Source organism: Zea mays, chromosome 2 (assembly GCF_902167145.1).
Source record: "Zea mays cultivar B73 chromosome 2, Zm-B73-REFERENCE-NAM-5.0, whole genome shotgun sequence".
NCBI lineage: Eukaryota > Viridiplantae > Streptophyta > Magnoliopsida > Poales > Poaceae > Zea > Zea mays.
The window spans coordinates 117,539,672-117,563,982 of record NC_050097.1 but is presented as its reverse complement, the minus strand read 5'-3'; the positions used below and the strand labels follow the sequence as shown (position 1 = coordinate 117,563,982).

Below are 24,311 nucleotides of genomic sequence, written 5' to 3'. Positions count from 1 at the left end.
CTGATCCTGTGGACAGTGGGTTAATAATAGTAATAAAAATGATAATCCACCTCCTCTGCTTCCCAGGCCCAGCAGCAGGAGCTCCCCCGTCTCCGTCCTCCTCCGCCTCTGTCAGGGTCCCGGTCGGACTTCCTCACGACCGCCGCGCCAAATCCCGTCTCGTTCCTCCGTTCCGCTGCGCATCCTCAGGTACGCCCGCCTCTCTCCCTCTTCTCTTCGAATCAACTGTACCAGTAGGGGAGGAGACATGTTCCCGCCCTTTTCCTCCTTCACCCTAGATCCCGTTAGTCTAGGTAGCATTGCGATCTGCAGATGTCCTTCCGTTCCCGCGGTTCCCTTTCTCGCCCTTTTCCCGCCCGGGGACCTCATCCTTCCCTCAGCAATGGGATCCACGTCTTCTCACCCTCCTCCACAGATTTACCAGTGATGATACGATTCGTCGTCGTCTCATCGGCCCCTTGGGATCTAGTAGCACATCCCTTTCTCTGCTCTCCGGTTATTGACCTTCCGTATCACTCTTCTCTGCCTCACACTCCTCTCATGCCCAATCCACGCGCAGGAATGGAACTTGGCGCCACCACTGCCCTGTACCCTCTGCACCGCTGCAAAACCATTTACCTGGTAATTCCTACTCCCCCATCGATACTGAATTACAGAATTGGCAAAGGAGGGATACATAAAATATGCTAGGATGACTGCCTCTTTCAAATGTGCAGGTCAGGCATGCCCAGGGCATTCACAACGTCGCAGGCGAGAAGGACTTCGGCGCCTACATGTCACATGAACTGTTCGATGCTCAGCTCACCCCTTTGGGTTGGAACCAAGTAAGGTTCTGCTCTTTCTTTTTTTTCCACAACTTAATCAGTCCTTATGCACTGGAGTAGTAACTGATAACAGGGTGTTAGTTTCTACTGACAAAATAAGCTGCATGGATGGAGTTGTGCTTCTACTAACAAATTTTTATTTGGGCCTAAGCTAGCAAGGTAGGTCCAAATTGCACACGTTTATTCTAATAACTGATGCTCGCTAAGCAGTAACAAATGTAGAATTAGCCATGGAGATTATTCTGTATGTTATCCTCTTCAATTTTAGCACACAAAGCATCACCCATTCATGACAAAATAGATTAGCCATGGAAATAATTCAAGTGAAAAAATCTGAAAGTCTCAATCCCCCACTTACTGATTTCCAACTACTTTTACCTTACTTCATATGCTACTGTCATCAATAATCATGTCTCTTCTTTTTACAAACATGCATTTTGATAGAAGGCTTCATAGTCCTAAGACAGGTGGGTGCAGGTTTTGTTTTTGAAGAATAAGGAAGAGGAATAGAATCTCATTCATGTGTTCGTGCAAACAGAAGAGCAGATCCAATACGCATACATAAGGCACTGGTGTTTCATGATTTTCAAGACTATTTTGGTGTTAAATTCCAAGTTTCATGTCTAATTCTGTACATTAGCTGAGGAGCCATCACGTAATCGTTTCCATATGACATTTTCAAGATTCATGAATTGTTGACTTACCTCCAATTTGTAGGTCGATGGTCTGCGGGAGCATGTGAAGAAAAGTGGGCTTGCAGAGAAGATTGAATTGGTTATTACTTCCCCTTTACTGAGGTATAGTCTGGCCTTAATATATTTCTGTGTGCTTTTACTATTACAGATCCTCTGGTAGTCTTCCTAGTATTTGAGAAATGGTTCTCTTTAGTTTTGGCATCGCTAATTTTTGGGAACACATTTTGTCAGCTTATAAGATCACTTGTAGCTCTGCTTAAAGCAATTGACTAGGTTTTTCTTGCTAATATATTTCCCTTTTTCTTGAACTGAACATGGTATTTGGATGGTCTTTAGATCTGTCCATATCCTGTGGGTCATAAGCTCTACCACCCTATGCCTCTTTGACTTTTTGTATGTCTACGGTTGTACAATAAGCTACACACAATTGTCATTATTAATGCATGCAAATACATGACTTTAACTAAACTTGGCTAGTTGGCTCTTTCCGGATAGAGTCAAAACTGTGCTGTGCTGCATCAGGACTGATGGCTAAGTAAACTTCTATGATTTGGACTTGCGTTCTTGTGTACAAGGTTGATTTTTGTATAATGAGTAAACATAGTGTTTGGGATTTCATTTCTTTATATGTGAACTGAGACTATGAAAACAATTTCAGTAGTTTGATTATTATATTTGCATATGGAATGTCTAGTGGTCTACACATTAAGCATCATTTCACTATAACCCTGCTGCATGGTTTGCGTGCTTGACTACTACTGATAAAATTGTGAAACAACTGTTCATGAAGATAGTTTGACAACTTTGATTAGCATATATGCATATGGAATGTCTACAGACAATGAAATAAAATGACATATTTGTATAATTCTGCTGCTTGGTTTGCATATCTCTTGTATGTAAATTCTGGTTACTATATTCTAGTACAGCTAAATAGCATTTTTTTTTTCCTTTCATGTGAATACTTACTCAATCTGCTATCTCCGCTATCAATTATATATTTTCAGTAATCAGGCCTCCACATATATACTGTGAGGTTATATTGCAGTTATATGAACTACTAAATGACCCTCACCATATTTCACTTCAATCTGACAGGACTATGCAAACTGCAGTTGGGGTCTTTGGTGGTGAAAAGTATACTGATGGTGTAAATGCACCTCCACTAATGGTTGAAAATGCTGGACACAGTGGACGTCCAGCTGTTTCAAGTTTGAACTGCCCCCCATTTATTGCAGTTGAAACCTGCAGAGAGCACTTGGTACTTGCTTTTCTTTGTTAACACATACCATGATTATGATGTTGTACACTTGTAGTTAGCACTTCATCTACATTGGTTTGTGACAACATAAATGCTTTGATTTGTTCCCGTTAGTTTCTTCACTTTAGTAATGCATTTATGATTTTTTCCCGATATGCTATATTATTATTTCATGTTTTGTTTGGTTGCTATTAAATCAGGGTGTCCATCCATGTGACAAGAGGAGGAGCATAACAGAATACCGGCCTCTCTTCCCTGCCATTGATTTTTCATTGGCAAGTCTCTCCTATTGTCCGTTCATGAGCCATTTCTTGGGCATTGCTTTTCTTCAGATATGTATTTGCTTATTTGCAGATAGAGAATGATGGAGATGTTCTTTGGGAACCAGATGTGAGAGAAACAAATGAGGCTGTCGCATTGAGGGGTATGAAGTTTATGGACTGGTAAATTTCTTTTCTAAGACCAATTAAGCTTTTGTATGGATATATGACCATGAAACAAGCTGTCTGATGCTTTTTATATGTAACATCAAAGAAACAATTTGCTTACGCTTTTCTATGTATATACACTTGTGTTTTGCATGTAATAAGTCGATGTGGTATTAGTTGTAGCATTGTTATAGCTTGACCTGACTTTTCATTCTGGCTGTGGTGTAGTGTAGGTGCATACTGTTTCGGTGCCTCTGTCTGAGTCCTGTGTACTCAGTTTGGTGGGCAATAGTTGTTTTTTGGGTCTCAAACTTGGCATGAAACCTCTGTAATTTTGTTGCTTATCAGTAATGAAATTCGGTTCGGACGTGATGGGAAAAACGTCAAAGAAGCAATTTGTTCACTCTAGTGGCATTCAGTGATGGCATGCTTACCATTTTGGTAATGAACATCTTGGTTAGGAATAAGTTAAATCGTTTTTTCATGGAAAGTTTTTTTTGTTCATCTTGCCTTTCAAGTTATGGACTGGCATCTTCGTATAAGTTTATGCCTATCTATAGACTAGTCAATGTTTACACTAATTAAGACTGATGCTGAGTGTTGAATTTATGGAGTGGATATACCGCTGCTTGAGGCTGCTTCCGCTATGTTTTGTACTGATTATTTTGTGCTAGTTTCCATGTACTGATGATCTCTCACAGAGTTGAATACTTTTTTCCTAGAAAGGGTCTAATGCAGGAAACAGCAGAACCTCTTGCATGTAGGTCGGGGCCTGTAAAGGCAGTTTAGCTTGGTCTATGAGTGGACTAGTTACTCACTCTATCATTATATCTGGATTTCTGCCCATTGTTTGAACATACTTTCAGGTTGTGGACAAGAGAAGAGAAAGAGATAGCTATTGTCAGTCACAGTGGTTTCTTGTTTCACACCTTAAGCATGTACAGCAAGGAGTGCCATCCAACCATAAGAGACGAAGTTAGCAAGCAGTAAGCGTCTTGACGTTGACCCCTTTTTTTTCCTTGGTAACTGTTAACTAACTATCACACATTCACAACAGTGACAATGTTCAAAGCGACAGATTAGTGTATCCACAGATTCCGTTGTTTGTACACTCTAATATGTCCAGTAGCAGTAGGTTAAGCTTTTAGTTCCCTTCTTTTTTTTTCTGTCTCTCACTGTACTGATCCTTGCACTACAACTTAAAATGTTTAGCCATGTTTATTAGATGTAGTAGAAGGACGTGTCGTTAACTTTCAGTTGGTGTTCTGCAGCTTTGCAAACTGCGAGCTACGGTCGATGGTGTTGGTTGACAGAAGGTCAGTTTTGGCACCTCATTTATGGATATGGCGTGCACTGCCTTTTGTTTTTGTGCTTATATTTCAAGTATATATATATATATATATATATATATATATATATATATATATATATATATATATATATATATATATATATATATATATATATATATATATATATATATATATATATATATATATATATATATATATATATATATATATATATGTGGTATTGGCCTTATTTTGTTATCATTTTAATTTTCCACGATGCAGCATGCTTGGGTCATATTCGTCAAGATTCAACTATGCTGGCAAGAATCCAACCGGGCTAGATGTGCCTAGTGATATTGCAGATAAGAAGCAGGTTGATGAAGCTCAGAAGAACTGAGGCAACCTTGAAAGCATACCGTAGATGACTTGGATTATCAAAAAGCCACTCTGACCTTTGCGAAGCTTGCTTGCTTGCTTTGAAGAGGGCATCTACTACAGATAGAGTTTACACATACCATTGCGTTAGTCGAGATGAACTACGCAGCAATGTATAAGCATGTCTGCTCTTTTGTCTCAGCCTACATTTGAGATTCAGGGCATTGGACTAAGATCGCCTATTTATGATAATAATAATAATAATAACCGGATCACCCCACATTCACCAGGTGATGCACGTCAAAATTCTATTGGTTTCCTAGCTGTTTTAAAACCTAGGGGTGGTTTCTGATGGATGGCGATAAAACCGATCGATGTATGGTTTTGGGTTGTGCGCTGTATTTCTGATTTCTGGTTCAGAGATAATGGAGGCCGGCGCTGCTGCATATGCATCCAAACTGTTTACATTGTGTAAAAACCATATATGTTTTGTTTACAACGTGGAAGGCGAGACGGATCACAACGTGCAATGCAGGTAATTTAGTTTTGACCAAAACATCAGCTAGCTAGATGCCTCTATATGATTCTTCCATGTTCCGTTGGCAAGAGACTTACTTATTAAACTAATGAAAATACAGGCTGACCGCCTGCGAGAGCATGTGAAGGAATCTGGACTTGCAGAGAAGATCGAGCTGGTTATTTGTTCTCCTTTATCGAGGTACAGTTTTGCATGATCTTTTCTGCCCAGCGATGACAAGAAGCAACCAGGAGGAAGCTCAAGACAGAATCTGAGCGGCTGAGCCTGCCTTATGACCCCAAGGGCTTGTTTGGTGAATTGGTGTTCACCGCTGATTCCTTTTGTCATCCTATTTTGAAAATTCCCTAGCTACATCCAGTCCATTTGTTAACTATTCTGAGAATACTACTCTGAACTTCCCATTTATGGCGATTAGGGTTTTGACACTCTTTTCCTTTAGGGCTAGTTTAAAAAAAAAAATTAAATCTCCCGATTGTGGGCGCAACACCTACGCCCTTATAGACACCATCTGATGAAGACGTGGCGCACTATTTTCATCCCACTGTTTGTTCCGTGTCCCATGTAACCCCTCCGTGCCTCCTCCTGCTCCCCGAGCCATGTAATTTATCTATAACTTCCTTCCCGCTCCATGACGGATGATTAATAGAATGATGAGGTGGGGGATCCTCTGCCCCCTTATCCCCTCTCCCCCCTTAGACAGACAAAAACAATTAAATCTTTTCTAGGATCAAAGGGGATTAAGGGTTGCTAGAGGGATTTGAGTTTCCAAGTTAACCCTTAAAAAGGTGATGTCACACTAGCTAGCGTCGTGAACACCAGACCCTCTGAGTATAGACGCCGTACGAAAAGCTTGCAAACCCGCTAGCCCAGCACGAAGCTCATTTTTCCTAGCTTGGGCCGCTTCTTAGACACATCGAGCGGCCTAGTTTTTTTTCTAGAGGCCCAATATCTCAAGCAACTAGCAAGCATGTCGCCTCCTTGGCCTGCACCACATTCGATCCTAGAGACGGCGATGGAGACTCGATCCTGACTTCCTACAGAAAGTTTCCCTTTTAGGCCTCCTTCCAAATAGAGGAAAAACAAAGGGATTTTAGAGGATTTAGTTTTTATAGAAAGTTTTTCTATAATAACCTTTAGGATAAAGGATTGAATCCTATCAATACATTTAAAATTCATATGGAATAACATCCTACTTGGTAATTTTGGAGGGAAATAAACATGAGGTCCAACCTCATATTTTCTTTCTTTTGTGTCTTGCATTCCTATGTTTTTCCTGCGCGTGATGTAAACACATGTTTTGTAACTTTCATGTATTATAAATTCTGTAAGAAATGGAACTGCTTGTTTTATTGCATAGGAGATGTGGTACATATACAGAGACTTAGAACCTTAACCCTAATGGATCGGCAGCCCAACAGTGGTGTCGGCCTACACACACAGTCTAACATCCTATCGCAGTTGCAACGAGGGCACCACACACGATGAGGCTAGAGTAGAAGTCGAAGGTAGGAGCCAACGAAATGAAATCCCCCGCAGTCGTAGCGTCGTGAGGGTGCGAATGTTGTGGCTGGAGTAGAGACTGGTGTGCACTCCATGTAGACGATAGCCCTTGTATGCCGAGGTGTAACGCCCTGAATTTGGGGGTATAATTTTTTTTCTCTGATACTCACCAAATTCAGGCGTTACTCTCTTTTCTCTTCCCGTTTCACTCCTTCTTCCAAGTTTCAAAGCAGTATAGTGACTGGTGTCCGTAATGAGTGTAAACAAAAACCTAAGTTGACATGGGTGTTGCATCATGCCGAAGCATATTTCTTTTGTCTGCTGTTGTGTTTAATCGCGCGTCCGTCTCGTTTCGATTTCGATTTGTGTTTTTCTTTCGATTGTGGTCGTGCGTGCTGTGGGTTTTCGACCTGGCCCGCGGTCCGGCCCGGCCCTGGCGCCCCCTCCATCTCTCTTTCATTTTTGTTTCCCGTGCAGCAACTTCCTCTCCCTCTCTCCCACCTCTCTAATACCTCCTTGCCCTAGGTGTGATCCAGTGGACGGTTATCGTCGATCGTCGAATCCTAAGGTGAGCTTCCCCTCCCCCTCCTCTCTCCCTCCTTCCCCTTCCCTCTCCCCTGCGCACGCCCCTCGCGGCTCGCTCGCGGCGCGGCCCCCCGGTGGCTCGCCCTGGCGCGGCGCGGCTCGCCCTGGCGCAAACCTCGCGGCGTGGCCCCCTGACGCGGCCTCCGACGGTTCGCCCCGGCACGGCCTCCTGCGCGCCCCGGCGCGCGCAGCGCGTCCGCGTGAGCGCACAGCCCCATTCCCGCGCGCGACGTTTAAATTCCAGTTTGATTAGTTTTAAATTTAGTTTAATTTATGTGCTACTTCGCGCGCTTCGTCGCGCGACGATTTATTTTAAATTCAGATTTATTAGTGTGATGTGTCGCACGACGATTCATTTTAATTTCAGATTATTTAATGTGTTGTGTCGCGTGTTTCGTCGCGCGACGATTTATTCTAAATTCAATGTAAGTGATGTATGGCGTCGTGCGCTTTGTTGCGCGACGTTTTACGTTATTTTCACATTTAATTCAAGTGTTTCATGGCGCGCTTCATCGCGCGACGATTCGTTTAGTTTCAGTTTAGTCTAAGTGTTGCGTCGCGCGTTTCGCCGCGCGATGACTCATTTTATTTTCAGCTTAGTTCATGCGTGTTGTCACACGCTTCATCGCGCGATAACTCGTCCCAGTTTTCAGTTTAATTCTCATGTGTCGTCGAGCGTTTCACCGCGCGACGATCCTTTTTAAATTTACCTCGAATTGTTTATAGTAATTAAACGCGTAGCGTAACTTTATTTTATGCATAGCGTGATTGTCAAATTAATATGGTTTTGTTTAGACAAGTACTTTAATTCATAATTGCTTAACATAATCGCCTTTCAACCATAACCTTGACCGTTGTTTTTTCTTTCTTGCTTAGTCGTAGGTGTGAGCCCTGCGTCAAACGTCTGCTTATTTGTTATATTCTGTTGCGTGGTGTATTGTTCTTTTTATATTAAATTTGTGAAATGTATGTTTGAACTCGTATAGATAACGGTTAGTTGGCGGAGTCCGAAGGAGTTGCAGGTGAAGACCCTGAGCAGCAGCTGGTTGGTGAAGGCAAGTGTCCCTTGACGCATCTATGTCTTACTCATTTTATAATTCACTTCCCGCATTTACACAATTTATACCTAAGGATTAACTAGCCTTGTTTATCATGTCCTTGTTTACCTATGTGGGTTGGATTATTTTGGTTTAGCTTTATACTAGTGCTTCCCACTAATCAATGAACATGATGAGATTATTTATGATACGTTGTTTTCCCTCTTGATTATGATGACGATATTGTGATATTTAAGGGGACTCGAGCGGTTTCTCGTGTGCCTCTCCGTAAGGACTGGTTCGTTGGATGACCACCCGGGAAAACAGTGCAACCATGAGGGTGGTATGAGACGCCCTTAGCTGAATAATTAGAGGAACTGAGGTGTAGTTCGCTTCGCCGTCATGCCGTCAATGAGGATCGGTGTATGTGGCTCGCTCTGCCGAGGGTGGTTTGCCCCTTGTGGAGGAGTGCGGTACATTTAGGAAACCTAACGGGTGGCTATAGCCTCAGGAAATCTTTATAAAGGTTACATAGTGAAACCCTGCCTATTCACCTTGGTAATGTTTAAGGGGTTGATCGGTGAAAGGGAAATGTGCATTTGGGCCATTTCTATAAATGTTTTGGTGATTAGATGTCCAACACATGTTATTGTGATTAATATGTACTAAGTGGTTGAGATACGCAAATCAAAGAATCAAGGTATGACTCTGCCCTTAGTGAATTGTTTTTGGTACTAACATTTTTCTCTAAGTGCTAGGAACCGTGTCAAATCAAATGAAATTGGATTAGAAAAGTTTGGCTAAGTCCAACCAAACTTGCACCAGCCTTCGGTGCACCGGACTGTCCGGTGCACAGGCTGGTCCAGCAGCGAACTCGCTGCTCTCGGGAATCGGTGAGGGCGCCATGGCTAAAAATCACCGGACTGTCTGGTGGTGCACCGAACTATCCGATGAGCCAACAGCGCCCGTGCCAACGGTCTGCAGCGCGATCAGCGGGCGATGCATGGCTCGAGCCAACGGTCACCAAGCCGCACCGGACAGTGTCCGGTGCGCCAAGGGGACCGAAGGCTCAACGGTCGGCTTCGCCAGAAAAGGAAAGAAATCAGGCACTGTTCATGTCCGGTGGTGCACCAGACTGTCTGGTGCGCCAACCGACAGAAGGCAAAAATTGCCTACCAAATGGAGATGCAATGGCTCCTAGCTGCCTTAGGGCTATAAAATGGACCCCTAGGCGCATGGAGCACTACACCAAGCCTCCATTGAACATTCTAAGACGTCTAGACTCCGCAAACACGCATTCGGATCATCGTGACTGAGATTTGAGCACTAGTTGTGTTGTGAACTTGTTGCACTGTTCTTGTGTGCTCTCTTCTTGACTTGTGTGTGTGTCATTGCTGCGATTTTAGCTCGTGCGTGTGTTTCTTTCCCTCCCTTACTCTTGTGGATTTTCTTGTGAACTACATTGTAAGGGTGAGAGGCTCCAACTTTTGGAGATTCCTCACAAAAGGGAAACATCTACTAAGGAGGAAAATTATGGTACTCAAGGTTGATCATTGGATCATTTTAGAGGGATTGAGTGCAATCTTTGATCGAAGGAGGTCACCACAATGTGGAGTAGGCATTGGCCGAACCACGGGATAAAATCACCATGCCTCTTGTGGCATCTTTTATTATGATTGGTTTCTCTTCTTGAGTTCTCACTTAATCACTTGTGCTATTGTTCCTAAGTTCAATACTCATTCTAAAGGAACAATCAAGTGAATAGTTCTCGCTATAGCATCTTGGTTTATTATTATTAACATTTCATAACCAAGTTTGGGCTATTAAGTGTTGTTTTTACAGGATCACCTATTCACCCTCCTCTAGGTGCTCTCAATTGGTATCAGAGCCGTACTCTTCATTAAGGGACTAACCGCCAGAAGAGATGGATCCTAAAGGCAAGGGGATGGTGATCAACGACAAGGAGAAGGAGACCCTCTACGAACCAAAAGACGACAAGCCCACTGACTCAGGCTAGAGTCACAAGAAGAGGGATGGAAAGAAGAAGAGGTGCATTAAGAAGATCATCTACTACGACAGCGTCGCGTCCTCTTCTTCACCAAGGGATGACAATGACGAAGACTCTTCGTCGAAAAAGAAAACGGTTAATCAAAACTATTCTTTTGATTATTCTCGCATCCCTTATAACTCGAATGCCCATTTACTATCTATTCCACTTGGAAAACCCCCACACTTTGATGGAGAGGGCTATTCATTCTAGAGCCATAAAATACGTAGTCATTTATTTTCCCTCCATCTTAGTATTTGGGAGATTGTTGAAAATGGAATGCATTTCGACAGCACTGATAATCCTGTATTTGTAAATGAGCAAATACATAAAAATGCCCAAGCTACTACTGTTTTGCTAGCATCTCTATGCAGGGATGAATATAATAAAGTGAGCGGCTTGGACAATGCCATGCAAATATGGGATACCCTCAAAATCTCTCATGAGGGTAATGACACCACCATGATCACCAAGATGGAACTGGTGGAAGGCGAGCTGGGGAGATTCGCCATGATAAGGGGAGAGGAGCCAACTCAAACGTACAACAGGCTCAAGACCCTTGTCAACAAGATCTGAAACTATGAGAGTACAAGATGGACGGATCATGACATCGTCCGACTCATGCTAAGGTCATTTACCATTATTGATCCTCATCTTGTAAATCTTATTCGTGAGAACCCTAGGTACACCAAGATGACGCCCGAGGAAATTCTCGGAAAATTCGTGAGCGAGCGCATGATGGTGAAAGAAACGAGGTATGTGGACGATGCCTTAAACAGACCACTTCCTCTACACGAGCCGCAACCCGTTGCTCTCAAAGCAACCAGCAGTAAGGAGGCGCTACCTAGCAAGGTAGCATAAGTGGAGGCTGCTGGGCTCAACGAGGACAAAATGGCGCTCATCGTCAAGCGCTTCAAGACTGCCTTGAAGGGACGCAAGGAGTACCCTAACAAGAACAAATCAAGGGGAAAGCGCTCCTGCTTCAAATGCGGTAAGTCTGGTCATTTCATAGCACAATGTCCCGATAATAATAATGACTAGGCACAAGAAAAGTATGGGAAGAAGGAAAGGAAGAAGAACTATAGGAAAGTGAAGGGCGAGGCGCACATTGGAAAAGAGTGGGACTCTGACTGTTCTTCATCCGACTCCGATGATGAAGGACTAGCTACCTCGGCCTTCAACAAATCTTCTCTCTTCCCCAACGAACGACACACATGCCTCATGGCTAAGGAGAAGAAGGTATGTATACGAGATACACCTAAGTACACTTCTAGTGATGAGGAATATTCTGATGATGATGAAATAGATTATAGTGATCTTTTTAAAGGATTAGATAGATCTAAGGTAGACAAAATAAATGAATTGATTGATGCACTTAATGAAAAAGACAAACTACTAGAAAAACAAGAAGATATTCTCTATGAGGAACCTGATAAGTTTATTAGTGTTCAAAAATCTCTTGCACTAGAAGTTAAGAAAATGAACTTTTGTCTTCTGAGTTGTTTACCTGTCATGATTCTATTTCTAGTCTAAAGAATTTAAATGCTGATTTAAAAACTGAGCTAGAAAAATTAATGTGGCTAGTTCATGTGTAGAGCATGTTGTAATCTGCAATAGGTGTAAAGATTTTAATATTGATGCTTGTAATGAATATGTCTCTACTATTCTCAAATTGAACAATGATGTTGCAAGTCTTAATGCTCAACTTAAGACTTGCAAGGATGACTATGAGAAACTAAAATTTGCAAGGGATGACTACACCATTGGTAGACACCCCTCAATTAAGGATGGACTTGGTTTCCAAAAGGAGACCAAGAACTTTACAAGCCATAAGACTTCCAATCTCAACAAGGAGAAAGAGAAGGCTCCTATGGCTAGTAGTTCTCAAAAGAACCATGCCTATCGTTATAAGAAAGTTACTAATATTACTCCTCATGATAAGTGTGATAATCATTCTGTTTTTCCTGTGTGTCATGATGATGTCTTTAGTTCTCATGCCATGTTTGCAACTAGCTCCTCCTATGTCATGGTAGAAATAGGCCTAGGCGTAATCATGTTGTTTCTCATATGCCTAGGAAAGCATCCACTGGCCCAACTGCTATTTATCATACATGTGATGCTTCATTTGTACTGTAATGTAAAAATGCTAAAGTAGTTGCTAGAAAGTTGGGATCTAAATGCAAGAGAGACAGAACTTGCATTTGGGTTTCAAAATCTGTTGTAACTAACCTTGTAGGACCTAACAAGAGTTGGGTACCTAAAACCCAAGCTTAATTACCTTGCAGGTTTATGCATCTGGGGGCTCAAGCTGGATTATTGATAGCGGATGCACAAATCACATGACGGGGGAGAAGAAAATGTTTACCTCCTACATCAAGAACATGGATTCCCAAGACACTATCATCTTGGGAGATGGGAACCAAGGCAAGGTCAAAGGCTTAGGCAAGATAGCCATCACAACCGAGCATTCGATCTCTAATGTGTTTTTAGTAGAATCGCTCGGGTACAATTTTTTGTCTGTAAGCCAATTATGTCATATGGGCTATAATTGTTTATTTACAAATTTTGATGTATTTGTCTTTAGAAGAAGTGATGGTTCACTAGCTTTTAAGGGTGTATTAGACGACAAGCTCTACTTAGTTGATTTCTCAAAAGAGAATGTTGATCTAGATGCATGCTTAGTCGCTAAGACCAATATGGGCTGGCTCTGGCACCGCCGTCTAGCACATGTTGGAATGAAGAACCTTCATAAACTTATAAAGGGAGAACATGTGTTAGGACTAACAGATGTCTGTTTTGAGAAAGACAGAACTTGTGCAGCATGCCAAGCAGGGAAGCAGGTGGGAAGTACTCATCAAAGTAAGAATGTGATGACAACATCAAAACCACTGGAACTCCTACACATGGACCTCTTCGGGCCCGTTGCCTATCTCAGCATCAGGGGAAGTAAGTATGGTCTTGTTACAGTTGATGATTTTTCCCGCTTCACTTGGGTGTTCTTTTTGCAGGATAAAACTGAAACCCAAGGAACACTAAATCGCTTCTTAAGGAGAGCTCAAAATGAATTTGAGCTAAAGGTGAAAAAGATAAGGCGCGACAATGGATCGGAATTCAAGAACCTTCAAGTCGAAGATTATCTTGAGGAGGAAGGCATCAAGCACGAGTTCTCCGCTCCCTACACACCACAACAAAATGGTGTAGTAGAGAGGAAGAACAGGACGCTAATTGACATGGCAAGGTATATGCTTGGAGAATACTGAGAGCACCTAGAGGGGGGGGGGGTGAATAGGTGATCCTGTAAAACTTAAACTTATAGCCACAAAAACTTGTTAAGTGTTAGCACAATTAATGCCAAGTGGCTAGAGAGGAGTCTCAACAAAACACAGAGATGACACAGTAGTTTATCCCGTGGTTCGGCCAAGACCAACGCTTGCCTACTCCACGTTGTGGCGTCCCTACGGACGAGGGTTGCAATCAACCCCTCTCAAGCGGTCCAAAGACCCACTTGAATACCACGGTGTTTTGCTTGCTTTTTCTCAATCCCGTTTGCGAGGAATCTCCACAACTTGGAGCCTCTCGCCCTTACAATTGAAGTTCACAAAGAAACACAGAGCAAGGGTGGGAATGAGCAACGCACACAAGACTTCAAAAGATCAGAGCAACAACACGCACACAAGCAGCAACAAGAGCTCGCAACACAACTCAAAGAGTTCACGACTCCACAAGAGCTCTATATGCTATCACAATGAAACGAATGCGCGAGATCAATGTCTTGGTGCTAAGGAATGTTGTAGGAATGCTTGGTGTTCTCCTCCATGCGCCTAGGGGTCCCTTTTATAGCCCCAAGGCAGCTAGGAGCCGTTGAGAGCAAATCTGGAAGGCCATCCTTGCCTTCTGTCGTCGGGTGCACCGGACAGTCCGGTGCCCGATTTCCTTCCTTAAACAGCGCAGCCGACCGTTGCCGACCGTTGCAGATCTGGCGCACCAGACAGTCCGGTGCACACCGGACAGTCCGGTGCCACTTTCCAACCGTTGGCCAGGCCACGTGTCGCGCGCAGATTCCGCGGCCGACCGTTGGCTCGGGCCGACCGTTGGCTCACCGGACAGTCCGGTGCACACCGGACAGTCCGGTGAATTTTAGCCGTACGCCGTCGGCAAATTCCCGAGAGCAGCGTCTTCACCCGAGGTAGCCTGGCGCACCGGACACTGTCCGGTGCACCACCGGACAGTCCGGTGCCCCAGACCGAAACAGCCTGTTGGCTGTACACAGCCAACATTCTCCTTTTCTTCTTCTCTCTGTTTCTAACACTTAGACAAATATATTAGTACACAAAACCAATGTACTAAGGCTTAGAAACATACCTTTACTTGTGATTTGCACTTTGTTCATCCATGGGCATAGATTCACATTTAAGCACTTGTGTTGGCACTCAATCACCAAAATACTTAGAAATGGCCCAAAGGCACATTTCCCTTTCAATCTCCCCCTTTTTGGTGATTTATGCCAACACAACATAAAGCAACTAGAACAAGTGCAAAAACACTTCAAATAGAACTCAAATCTATTTTGATTTATTTTTGGCATATATGGATCATCCTTTGCCACCACTTGGTTTGTTTTTTGTAAATCAAACTCAAATTTCTATCTCTAGGTCAAACACACATGTTGAAGCATAAAGAGAGTCATTCCAAAAGAGATTGATCAAAGATTTCAAAAACTCCCCCTATTTCCCATAATCAATACTTCTCCCCACAAGAAGCCAACTTTTGACGAAAGAAACAATGCAAGAGTTTTGAATAAACCAAAAGCTCTACTCTACTATTTTCAAAGTTTCTCAAGTGGTAGCTGATCCATCTATTGCTTTGGCCTTTATTTTCTCCCCCTTTGGCATCAAGCACCAAAACGGGATCAACTTTGGCCCTATAACCCCATTGCCTCACCAAGATCTTCAATTAAGGGCAAATGGCAATAAGAGTTCATGAGATGGACTTGGAATAAGTTACCCTCTCATCGGAGTGCAGTGGAAGTCTTTCATGGTCCAAGTCCACCTTTTCCCTTTCAATTCTCCTTCGAGACTAAATCATGCAAACTCAAGCATATGGTTAGTCTCAAAGGGTCAAGTTGTAACACAACTCCCCCTAAACATGTGCATCACTTTGCAACGGACTTGTGAGATCCCGGGAGTGTTTGTACAACTTGAGCACCACAATAAGCAACAAAATGCAGAATGAACATGATCAATGGCATAAACACATGTATGCTACAATTCAATCCAAGTTCCGCGAATCTAAGACATTTAGCTCACTACGCAGCCTGCAAAAGGTCTTCTCATCTAGAGGCTTGGTAAAGATATCGGCTAGCTGGTTCTCGGTGCTAACGTGAAACACTTCGATATCTCCCTTTTGCTGGTGGTCTCTCAAAAAGTGATGCCGGATGTCTATGTGCTTTGTGCGGCTGTGCTCAACAGGATTTTCCGCCATGCGGATAGCACTCTCATTATCACATAGGAGTGGAACTTTGCTCAGATTGTAGCCAAAGTCCCGGAGAGTTTGCCTTATCCAAAGTAGTTGCGCGCAACACTGTCCTGCGGCAACATACTCGGCCTCAGCGGTGGATAGGGCAACGGAGGTTTGTTTCTTAGAGTTCCACGACACCAGGGACCTTCCTAAGAATTGGCACGTCCCCGATGTACTCTTCCTATCGACCTTACATCCAGCATAGTCGGAATCTGAGTATCCAACCAAGTCAAAGGTAGACCCCTTTGGATACCAGAGCCCAAAGCAAGGCGTAGCAACTAAATATCTAAGAATTCGCTTCACCGCCACTAAGTGACATTCCTTAGGATCGGATTGAAATCTAGCACACATGCATACACTAAGCATAATATCCGGTCTACTAGCACATAAGTAAAGTAATGACCCTATCATTGACCGGTATGCTTTTTGATCAACGGACTTACCTCCTTTGTTGAGGTCGGTGTGTCCGTCGGTCCCCATCGGCGTCTTTGCGGGCTTGGCGTCCTTCATCCCAAACCGCTTTAGCAGATCTTGCGTGTACTTCGTTTGGGAGATGAAGGTGCCGTCCTTGAGTTGCTTCACTTGGAACCCAAGGAAGTAGTTCAACTCGCCCATCATCGACATCTCGAATTTCTGCGTCATCACCCTGCTAAACTCTTCACAAGACTTTTGGTTAGTAGAACCAAATATTATGTCATCGACATAAATTTGGCACACAAACAAATCACCATCACATGTCTTTGTAAAAAGAGTTGGATCGGCTTTCCCAACCTTGAAAGCATTAACAATTAGAAAGTCTCTAAGGCATTCATACCATGCTCTTGGGGCTTGCTTAAGTCCATAGAGCGCCTTAGAGAGCTTACACACATGGTCGGGGTGTCGTTCATCCTCGAAGCCAGGGGGTTGCTCCACGTACACCTCCTCCTTGATTGGCCCGTTGAGGAAAGCGCTCTTCACATCCATTTGGTACAACCTGAAAGAATGGTGAGCGGCATATGCTAGCAAGATACGAATTGATTCTAGCCTAGCCACAGGAGCAAAAGTCTCCTCGAAATCCAAACCTGCGACTTGGGCATAACCTTTTGCCACAAGTCGAGCCTTGTTTCTCGTCACCACTCCGTGCTCGTCTTGTTTGTTGCGGAACACCCACTTGGTTCCCACGACATTTTGCTTCGGACGAGGCACCAGTGTCCAAACTTCATTCCTCTTGAAGTTGTTGAGCTCCTCCTGCATGGCCAACACCCAGTCCGGATCTAGCAAGGCCTCTTCTACCCTGAAAGGCTCAATAGAAGAGACAAAGGAGTAATGTTCACAAAAATTAACTAATCGAGACCGAGTAGTTACTCCCTTGCTAATGTCACCCAGAATTTGGTCGACGGGATGATCCCTTTGAATCATCGCTCGAACTTGGGTTGGAGGTGCCGGTTCCGCTTCTTCCTCCATCACATGATTATCTTGTGCTCCCCCTTGATCACATGCCTCCTGTTGATGAACTTGTTCATCGTCTTGAGTTGGGGGATGCACCATAGTTGAGGAAGAAGGTTGATCTCGTTCATCTTGTTCCTGTGGACGAATGTCTCCAATCGCCATGGTTCGTATAGCGGCCGTCGGAACATCTTCTTCATCTACATCATCACAATCAACAACTTGCTCTCTTGGAGAGCCATTAGTCTCATCAAATACAACGTCGCTAGAGACTTCAACCAAACCTGATGATTTGTTGAAGACTCTATATGCCTTTGTATTTGAGTCATAACCTAACAAAAACCCTTCTACAGCTTTGGGAGCAAACTTAGAATTTCTACCCTTCTTCACTAGAATGTAGCACTTGCTCCCAAATACACGAAAATAAGATACATTGGGTTTGTTACCGGTTAGTAGCTCATATGACGTCTTCTTGAGGAGGCGATGAAGGTAGACCCTGTTGATGGCGTGGCAAGCCGTGTTCACGGCTTCCGTCCAAAAGCACTCGGGGGTCTTGAACTCTCCTATCATCGTCCTTGCCATGTCGATGAGTGTCCTGTTCTTCCTCTCTACCACACCATTTTGCTGTGGTGTGTAGGGAGCGGAGAACTCGTGCTTGATCCCTTCCTCTTCAAGGAACTCCTCCACTTGAAGGTTCTTGAACTCGGACCCGTTGTCGCTCCTTATCTTCTTCACCTTGAGCTCAAACTCATTTTGAGCCCTCCTGAGGAAGCGCTTGAGGGTCCCTTGGGTTTCAGACTTATCCTGCAAAAAGAACACCCAAGTGAAGCGGGAAAAATCATCTACAATAACCATACCATACTTACTCCCTCCTATGCTCAGATAGGCGACGGGTCCGAAGAGGTCCATATGCAGCAGCTCCAGGGGTCTTGAAGTGGTCATCACATTCTTGCTGTGATGCGCTCCTCCCACTTGTTTACCTGCTTGACAAGCTGCACAAGGTCTATCTTTTTCGAATTGAACGTTAGTCAGACCTATCACGTGTTCTCCCTTTCGAAGCTTGTGAAGGTTCTTCATCCCCACATGTGCTAAGCGGCGATGCCACAGCCAGCCCATGCTAGTCTTAGCTATTAAGCATGCATCTAGACCGGCCTCTTCTTTTGCAAAATCAACTAAATAAAGTTTGTCGTCTAATACACCCTTAAAAGCTAGTGAACCATCACTTCTTCTAAAGACAGACACATCTACATTTGTAAAAAGACAATTATATCCCATATTGCATAATTGACTTACAGATAATAAATTATATCCCAAAGACTCAACTAAAAACACATTAGAAATTGAGTGCTCATTTGAGATTGCAATTTTACCTAACCCTTTTACCTTGCCTTGATTCCCATCACCGAATATAATTGAATCTTGGGAATCCTTATTCTTGACGTAGGAGGTGAACATTTTCTTCTCCCCCGTCATATGGTTTGTGCATCCGCTGTCGATAATCCAACTTGAACCCCCGGATGCATAAACCTGCAAGGCAAATTTAGGCTTGGGTTTTAGGTACCCAACTCATGTTGGGTCCTACGAGGTTAGTCACAATTTCCTTAGGGACCCAAATGCAAGTTTTATCACCCTTGCATTTTGCCCCTAACTTCCTAGCAATTACCTTTCTATCCTTTCTACAAATTGCAAAGGAAGCATTCAAAGCATGATATATTGTAGAAGGCTCATTGACTTTCCTAGGAATATTAACAACATTTCTCCTAGGCATATTATAAACAACATCCTTTCTACCAATATTTCTATCATGCACATATGAAGAACTAGAAGCAAACATAGTATGAGAAAAATCATCGTACGCATTATAACTCCTATAAGCATTTCTAGTTTGTCTCCTATCATGATACAAAAAGGCATGGTTCTTTTTAGCACTAGTAGCCATAGGGGCCTTCCCTTTCTCCTTAGCGGGAATGGGAGCCTTATGGCTTGTTAAGTTCTTGGCTTCCCTCTTGAAGCCAAGTCCATCCTTAATTGAGGGGTGTCTACCGATCGTGTAGGCATCCCTTGCAAATTTTAGTTTTTCAAATTCATTCTTGCTTGTCTTAAGTTGGGCATTAAGACTAGCCAATTCCTCAGTTAATTTGGAAATTGAAACTAAATGATCACTACAAGCATCAACATCGAAATCTTTACACCTAGTGCAAATCTCAACATGTTCTACACAAGGATTAGATTTACTAGCTACTTCTAGTTTAACATTTAAGTCATCATTAACACTCTTTAAGGTTGCAATGGTTTCATGGCAAGAAGATAGTTCACTAGAAAGCACTTCATTTCTTTTAACTTCTAAAGCATAAGATTTTTGTGCCTCTACAAATTTGTCATGCTCTTCATACAAAAGGTCCTCTTGTTTTTCTAAGAGTCTATCCTTTTCATTTAAGGCATCAATCAATTCATTAATTTTATCTACTTTAGTTCTATCCAATCCCTTGAATAAGCATGAATAGTCTATGTCATCATCATCACTAGACTCATTATCACTAGAGGAAGCATAAGTGGAGTCTCGAGTACTCACCTTCTTCTCTCTTGCCATGAGACAATTATGATGCTCGTTGGGGAAGAGAGATGACTTGTTGAAGGCGGTGGCGGCGAGTCCTTCATTGTCGGAGTCGGAGGAGGAGCAATCCGAATCCCACTCCTTTCCGATATGTGCTTCGCCCTTGGCCTTCTTGTAATGCTTCTTCTTCTCCCTTTTGTCCCCTTTTTCCTGGTCACTTTCATTATCGGGACAGTTAGCAATGAAATGACCAATCTTACCACATTTGAAGCACGAGCGCTTCTCCTTTGTCTTGGTCTTGCTTGGCTGTCCCTTGCGACCTTTAAGCGCCGTCTTGAAGCGCTTAATGATGAGGGCCATCTCCTCATTATTTAGCCCGGCCGCCTCAACTTGCGCCACCTTGCTTGGTAGCGCCTCCTTGCTCCTTGTTGCCTTGAGAGCAATGGGTTGAGGCTCATGAATTGGGCCATTCAACGCGTCGTCCACGTACCTCGCCTCCTTGATCATCATCCGCCCGCTTACAAATTTTCCAAGAATTTCCTCGGGCGACATCTTGATGTACCTAGGATTTTCACGAATATTGTTCACCAAGTGAGGATCAAGAACGGTAAATGACCTTAGCATTAGGCGGACGATGTCGTGATCCGTCCATCGCGTGCTTCCGTAGCTCCTTATTTTGTTGATAAGGATCTTGAGCCGGTTGTATGTTTGTGTCGGCTCCTCGCCCCTTATCACCGCGAATCGTCCGAGCTCGCCCTCCACCAACTCCATCTTGGTGAGTAAGGTGACATCATTCCCCTCATGAGAGATCTTGAGGGTGTCCCAAATCTGCTTGGCATTGTCCAAGCCGCTCACCTTGTGATACTCGTCCCTGCACAAAGAGGCTAGCAACACAGTAGTAGCTTGTGCATTTTTATGAATCTGTTCATTAATAAACGAAGGACTATCCGAGCTATCAAACTTCATTCCACTTTCCACAATCTCCCAAATGCTTGGATGGAGAGAAAATAGGTGAGTACGCATTTTGTGACTCCAAAATCCGTAGTCCTCTCCATCAAAGTGAGGAGGCTTGCCAAGTGGAATGGGGAGCAAATGAGCATTTGAACTATGCGGAATGCGCGAATAATCAAAAGAAAAGTTTGAGTTAACCGTCTTTTGTTTGTCATAGTCGTTGTCGTCGTTGTCCTTTTGGGAAGAGGAAGATTCGTCGCTGTCGTCGTAGTAGACGATCTCCTTGATGCGCCTTGTCTTCTTCTTCTTCCCTTCCTTCCGTCTATGGCCCGAGCCGGAGTCGGTAGGCTTGTCTTCTTTGGGCTCGTTGACGAAGGACTCCTTCTCCTTATCGTTGATCACGATTCCCTTCCCCTTAGGATCCATCTCTTCGGGCGGTTAGTCCCTTTCTTGAAGAGAATGGCTCCGATACCAATTGAGAGCACCTAGAGGGGGGGTGAATAGGTGATCCTGTAAAACTTAAACTTATAGCCACAAAAACTTGTTAAGTGTTAGCACAATTAATGCCAAGTGGCTAGAGAGGAGTCTCAACAAAACACAGAGATGACACAGTGGTTTATCCCGTGGTTCGGCCAAGACCAACGCTTGCCTACTCCACGTTGTGGCGTCCCTACGGACGAGGGTTGCAATCAACCCCTCTCAAGCGGTCCAAAGACCCACTTGAATACCACGGTGTTTTGCTTGCTTTTTCTCAATCCCGTTTGCGAGGAATCTCCACAACTTGGAGCCTCTCGCCCTTACAATTGAAGTTCACAAAGAAACACAGAGCAAGGGTGGGAATGAGCAACGCACACAAGACTTCAAAAGATCAGAGCAACAACACGCACACAAGCAGCAACAAGAGCTCGCAACACAACTCAAAGAGTTCACGACTCCACAAGAGCTCTATATGCTATCACAATGAAACGAATGCGCGAGATCAATGTCTTGGTGCTAAGGAATGTTGTAGGAATGCTTGGTGTTCTCCTCCATGCGCCTAGGGGTCCCTTTTATAGCCCCAAGGCAGCTAGGAGCCGTTGAGAGCAAATCTGGAAGGCCATTCTTGCCTTCTGTCGTCGGGTGCACCGGACAGTCCGGTGCACACCGGACACTGTCCGGTGCCCGATTTCCTTCCTTAAACAGCGCAGCCGACCGTTGCAGATCTGGCGCACCAGACAGTCCGGTGCACACCGGACAGTCCGGTGCCACTTTCCGACCGTTGGCCAGACCACGTGTCGCGCGCAGATTCCGCGGCCGACCGTTGGCTCGGGCCGACCGTTGGCTCACCGGACAGTCCGGTGCACACCGGACAGTCCGGTGAATTTTAGCCGTACGCCGTCGGCAAATTCCCGAGAGCAGCGTCTTCGCCCGAGGTAGCCTGGCGCACCGGACACTGTCCGGTGCACCACCGGACAGTCCGGTGCCCCAGACCGAAACAGCCTGTTGGCTGTACACAGCCAACATTCTCCTTTTCTTCTTCTCTCTGTTTCTAACACTTAGACAAATATATTAGTACACAAAACCAATGTACTAAGGCTTAGAAACATACCTTTACTTGTGATTTGCACTTTGTTCATCCATGGGCATAGATTCACATTTAAGCACTTGTGTTGGCACTCAATCACCAAAATACTTAGAAATGGCCCAAAGGCACATTTCCCTTTCAAATACAAGACGCCTGAGCGGTTTTGGTCAGAAGCTATGAATACAGCCTACCATGCCATAAACCGGCTCTATCTGCATCGCCTCCTCAAGAAGACCTCATACGGACTTCTAACTGGTAACAAACCCAATGTTTCATATTTTCGTGTATTTGGAAGCAAATGTTACATTTTGGTAAAGAAAGGTAGGCATTCGAAGTTTGCTCCCAAAGCTGTAGAAGGTTTTTTACTAGGGAATGACTCAAATACAAAAGTGTATAGGGTCTTCAACAAATCATCAGGATTAGTTGAAGTCTCTAGCGATGTTGTATTTGATGAAACTAATGGCTCTCCAAGAGAGCAAGTTGATCTTGGTGATGTAGATGAAGATGAGGTTCTGACGGCCGCAATGCGAACAATGGCGATAGGTGATGTGCGACCACAGGAATCACAAGAAAAAGGTCAACCTTCTTCCTCTACAATGGTGCATCCCCCAACTCAAGATGAGGAACATGTACCTCAAGATGAAGGGCTGAATCAAGGGGGAGCACATGAAGAACAGGATAAGGAGGAAGCTCCACAAATTCCTCCAACACAAGTCCGGTCAACGATTCAAAGAAATAATATAGTAGATCAGATTCTAGGTGACATCAGCAAGGGAGTAACCACTCGCTCACGTTTAGCAAACTTTTGTGAGCATTACTCGTTTTTTTCTTCTATTGAGCCTTTCAGGGTAGAATAAGCCTTGCAGGATCCGGACTGGGTGTTGGCCATGCAGGAAGAGCTCAACAACTTCAAAAGAAATGAAGTGTGGAGTCTGCTGCCACGTCCAAAGCAAAATGTTGTGGGAACCAAGTGAGTGTTCTGCAACAAGCAAGATGAACACGGTGTGGTGACAAGAAACAAGGCTCGATGTCACACCCGGATTTAAGGAACAAAGCCGGGTGCATCTCATATATGCGCCAGAGAAGACAACACATATAATAACAGAGTGCATAGAGATAAATGTCATAAATATCATAAATGTATTTATTACATAGCGGAAGACCTACAAAAATAAATGATAAAATAAAGCGAACTAAATATTATTCCATGGCGCCACAAAGCTGACTGAGAGACGCCACCTAGATCAAGTCGAAAGCCTCAGTGTTAGGCGGCTCCTCTTCGACCACATGTTCTTCTCCTATGGGGGGGTGTGAGACAGCAAGGGTGAGCTCACACATGTTCATCGCTCAACAAGTTGTGGGGAATAGTGTGCATGAACTCACCAAAGGTGGGAGTTCATGAGAAGTGTAAGGCTGATCAATAAATAAAGGTTGCAGCTGAGCATTGCTTTTATATGTTGGTCAATATTTTTATAGCAATTACTAAGTGTAAGTAAATACCAAACCTTAATAATAATAAATAAAAGTAATAATAAAATAATCTTAGATGCAATGAAATGACAAATTGAATTTAATTTCATAAATTAATCATGTGAGTGTCCGAGCCGCTCATGACCGTGAGCACGACTAGTATACCAGTTTTACACTCTGCAGAGGTTACACATCTTTACCCACAAGTCGTGTTACCCATTTGCCATGGGATTGATCGGACCCCATAC

The 24,311-nt window shown here is 43.8% G+C and overlaps 1 protein-coding gene across 2 annotated transcripts; it reads left to right on the top strand.

Annotated features, from left to right (window-relative positions):
• Window positions 1-18: 18 nt before the first annotated feature.
• LOC100281287 (uncharacterized) lies at window positions 19-5,184 on the top strand. 2 transcript variants are annotated; one of them, NM_001154205.1, is made up of 10 exons: window positions 19-189; window positions 560-621; window positions 717-824; window positions 1,542-1,621; window positions 2,618-2,780; window positions 2,981-3,055; window positions 3,135-3,223; window positions 4,075-4,194; window positions 4,480-4,524; window positions 4,783-5,140. In NM_001154205.1, the coding sequence occupies exons 1-10, from the start codon at window positions 39-41 to the stop codon at window positions 4,895-4,897; spliced, it is 1,008 nt and encodes a 335-aa protein (NP_001147677.1). In that variant the 5' UTR covers window positions 19-38; the 3' UTR covers window positions 4,898-5,140. The 2 variants fall into 2 exon arrangements, with proteins under 2 accessions (NP_001147677.1, XP_035820676.1); XM_035964783.1 differs by lacking the exon at window positions 19-189 and adding an exon at window positions 314-468 and having other exon boundaries at window positions 4,783-5,184.
• Window positions 5,185-24,311: the final 19,127 nt, after the last annotated feature.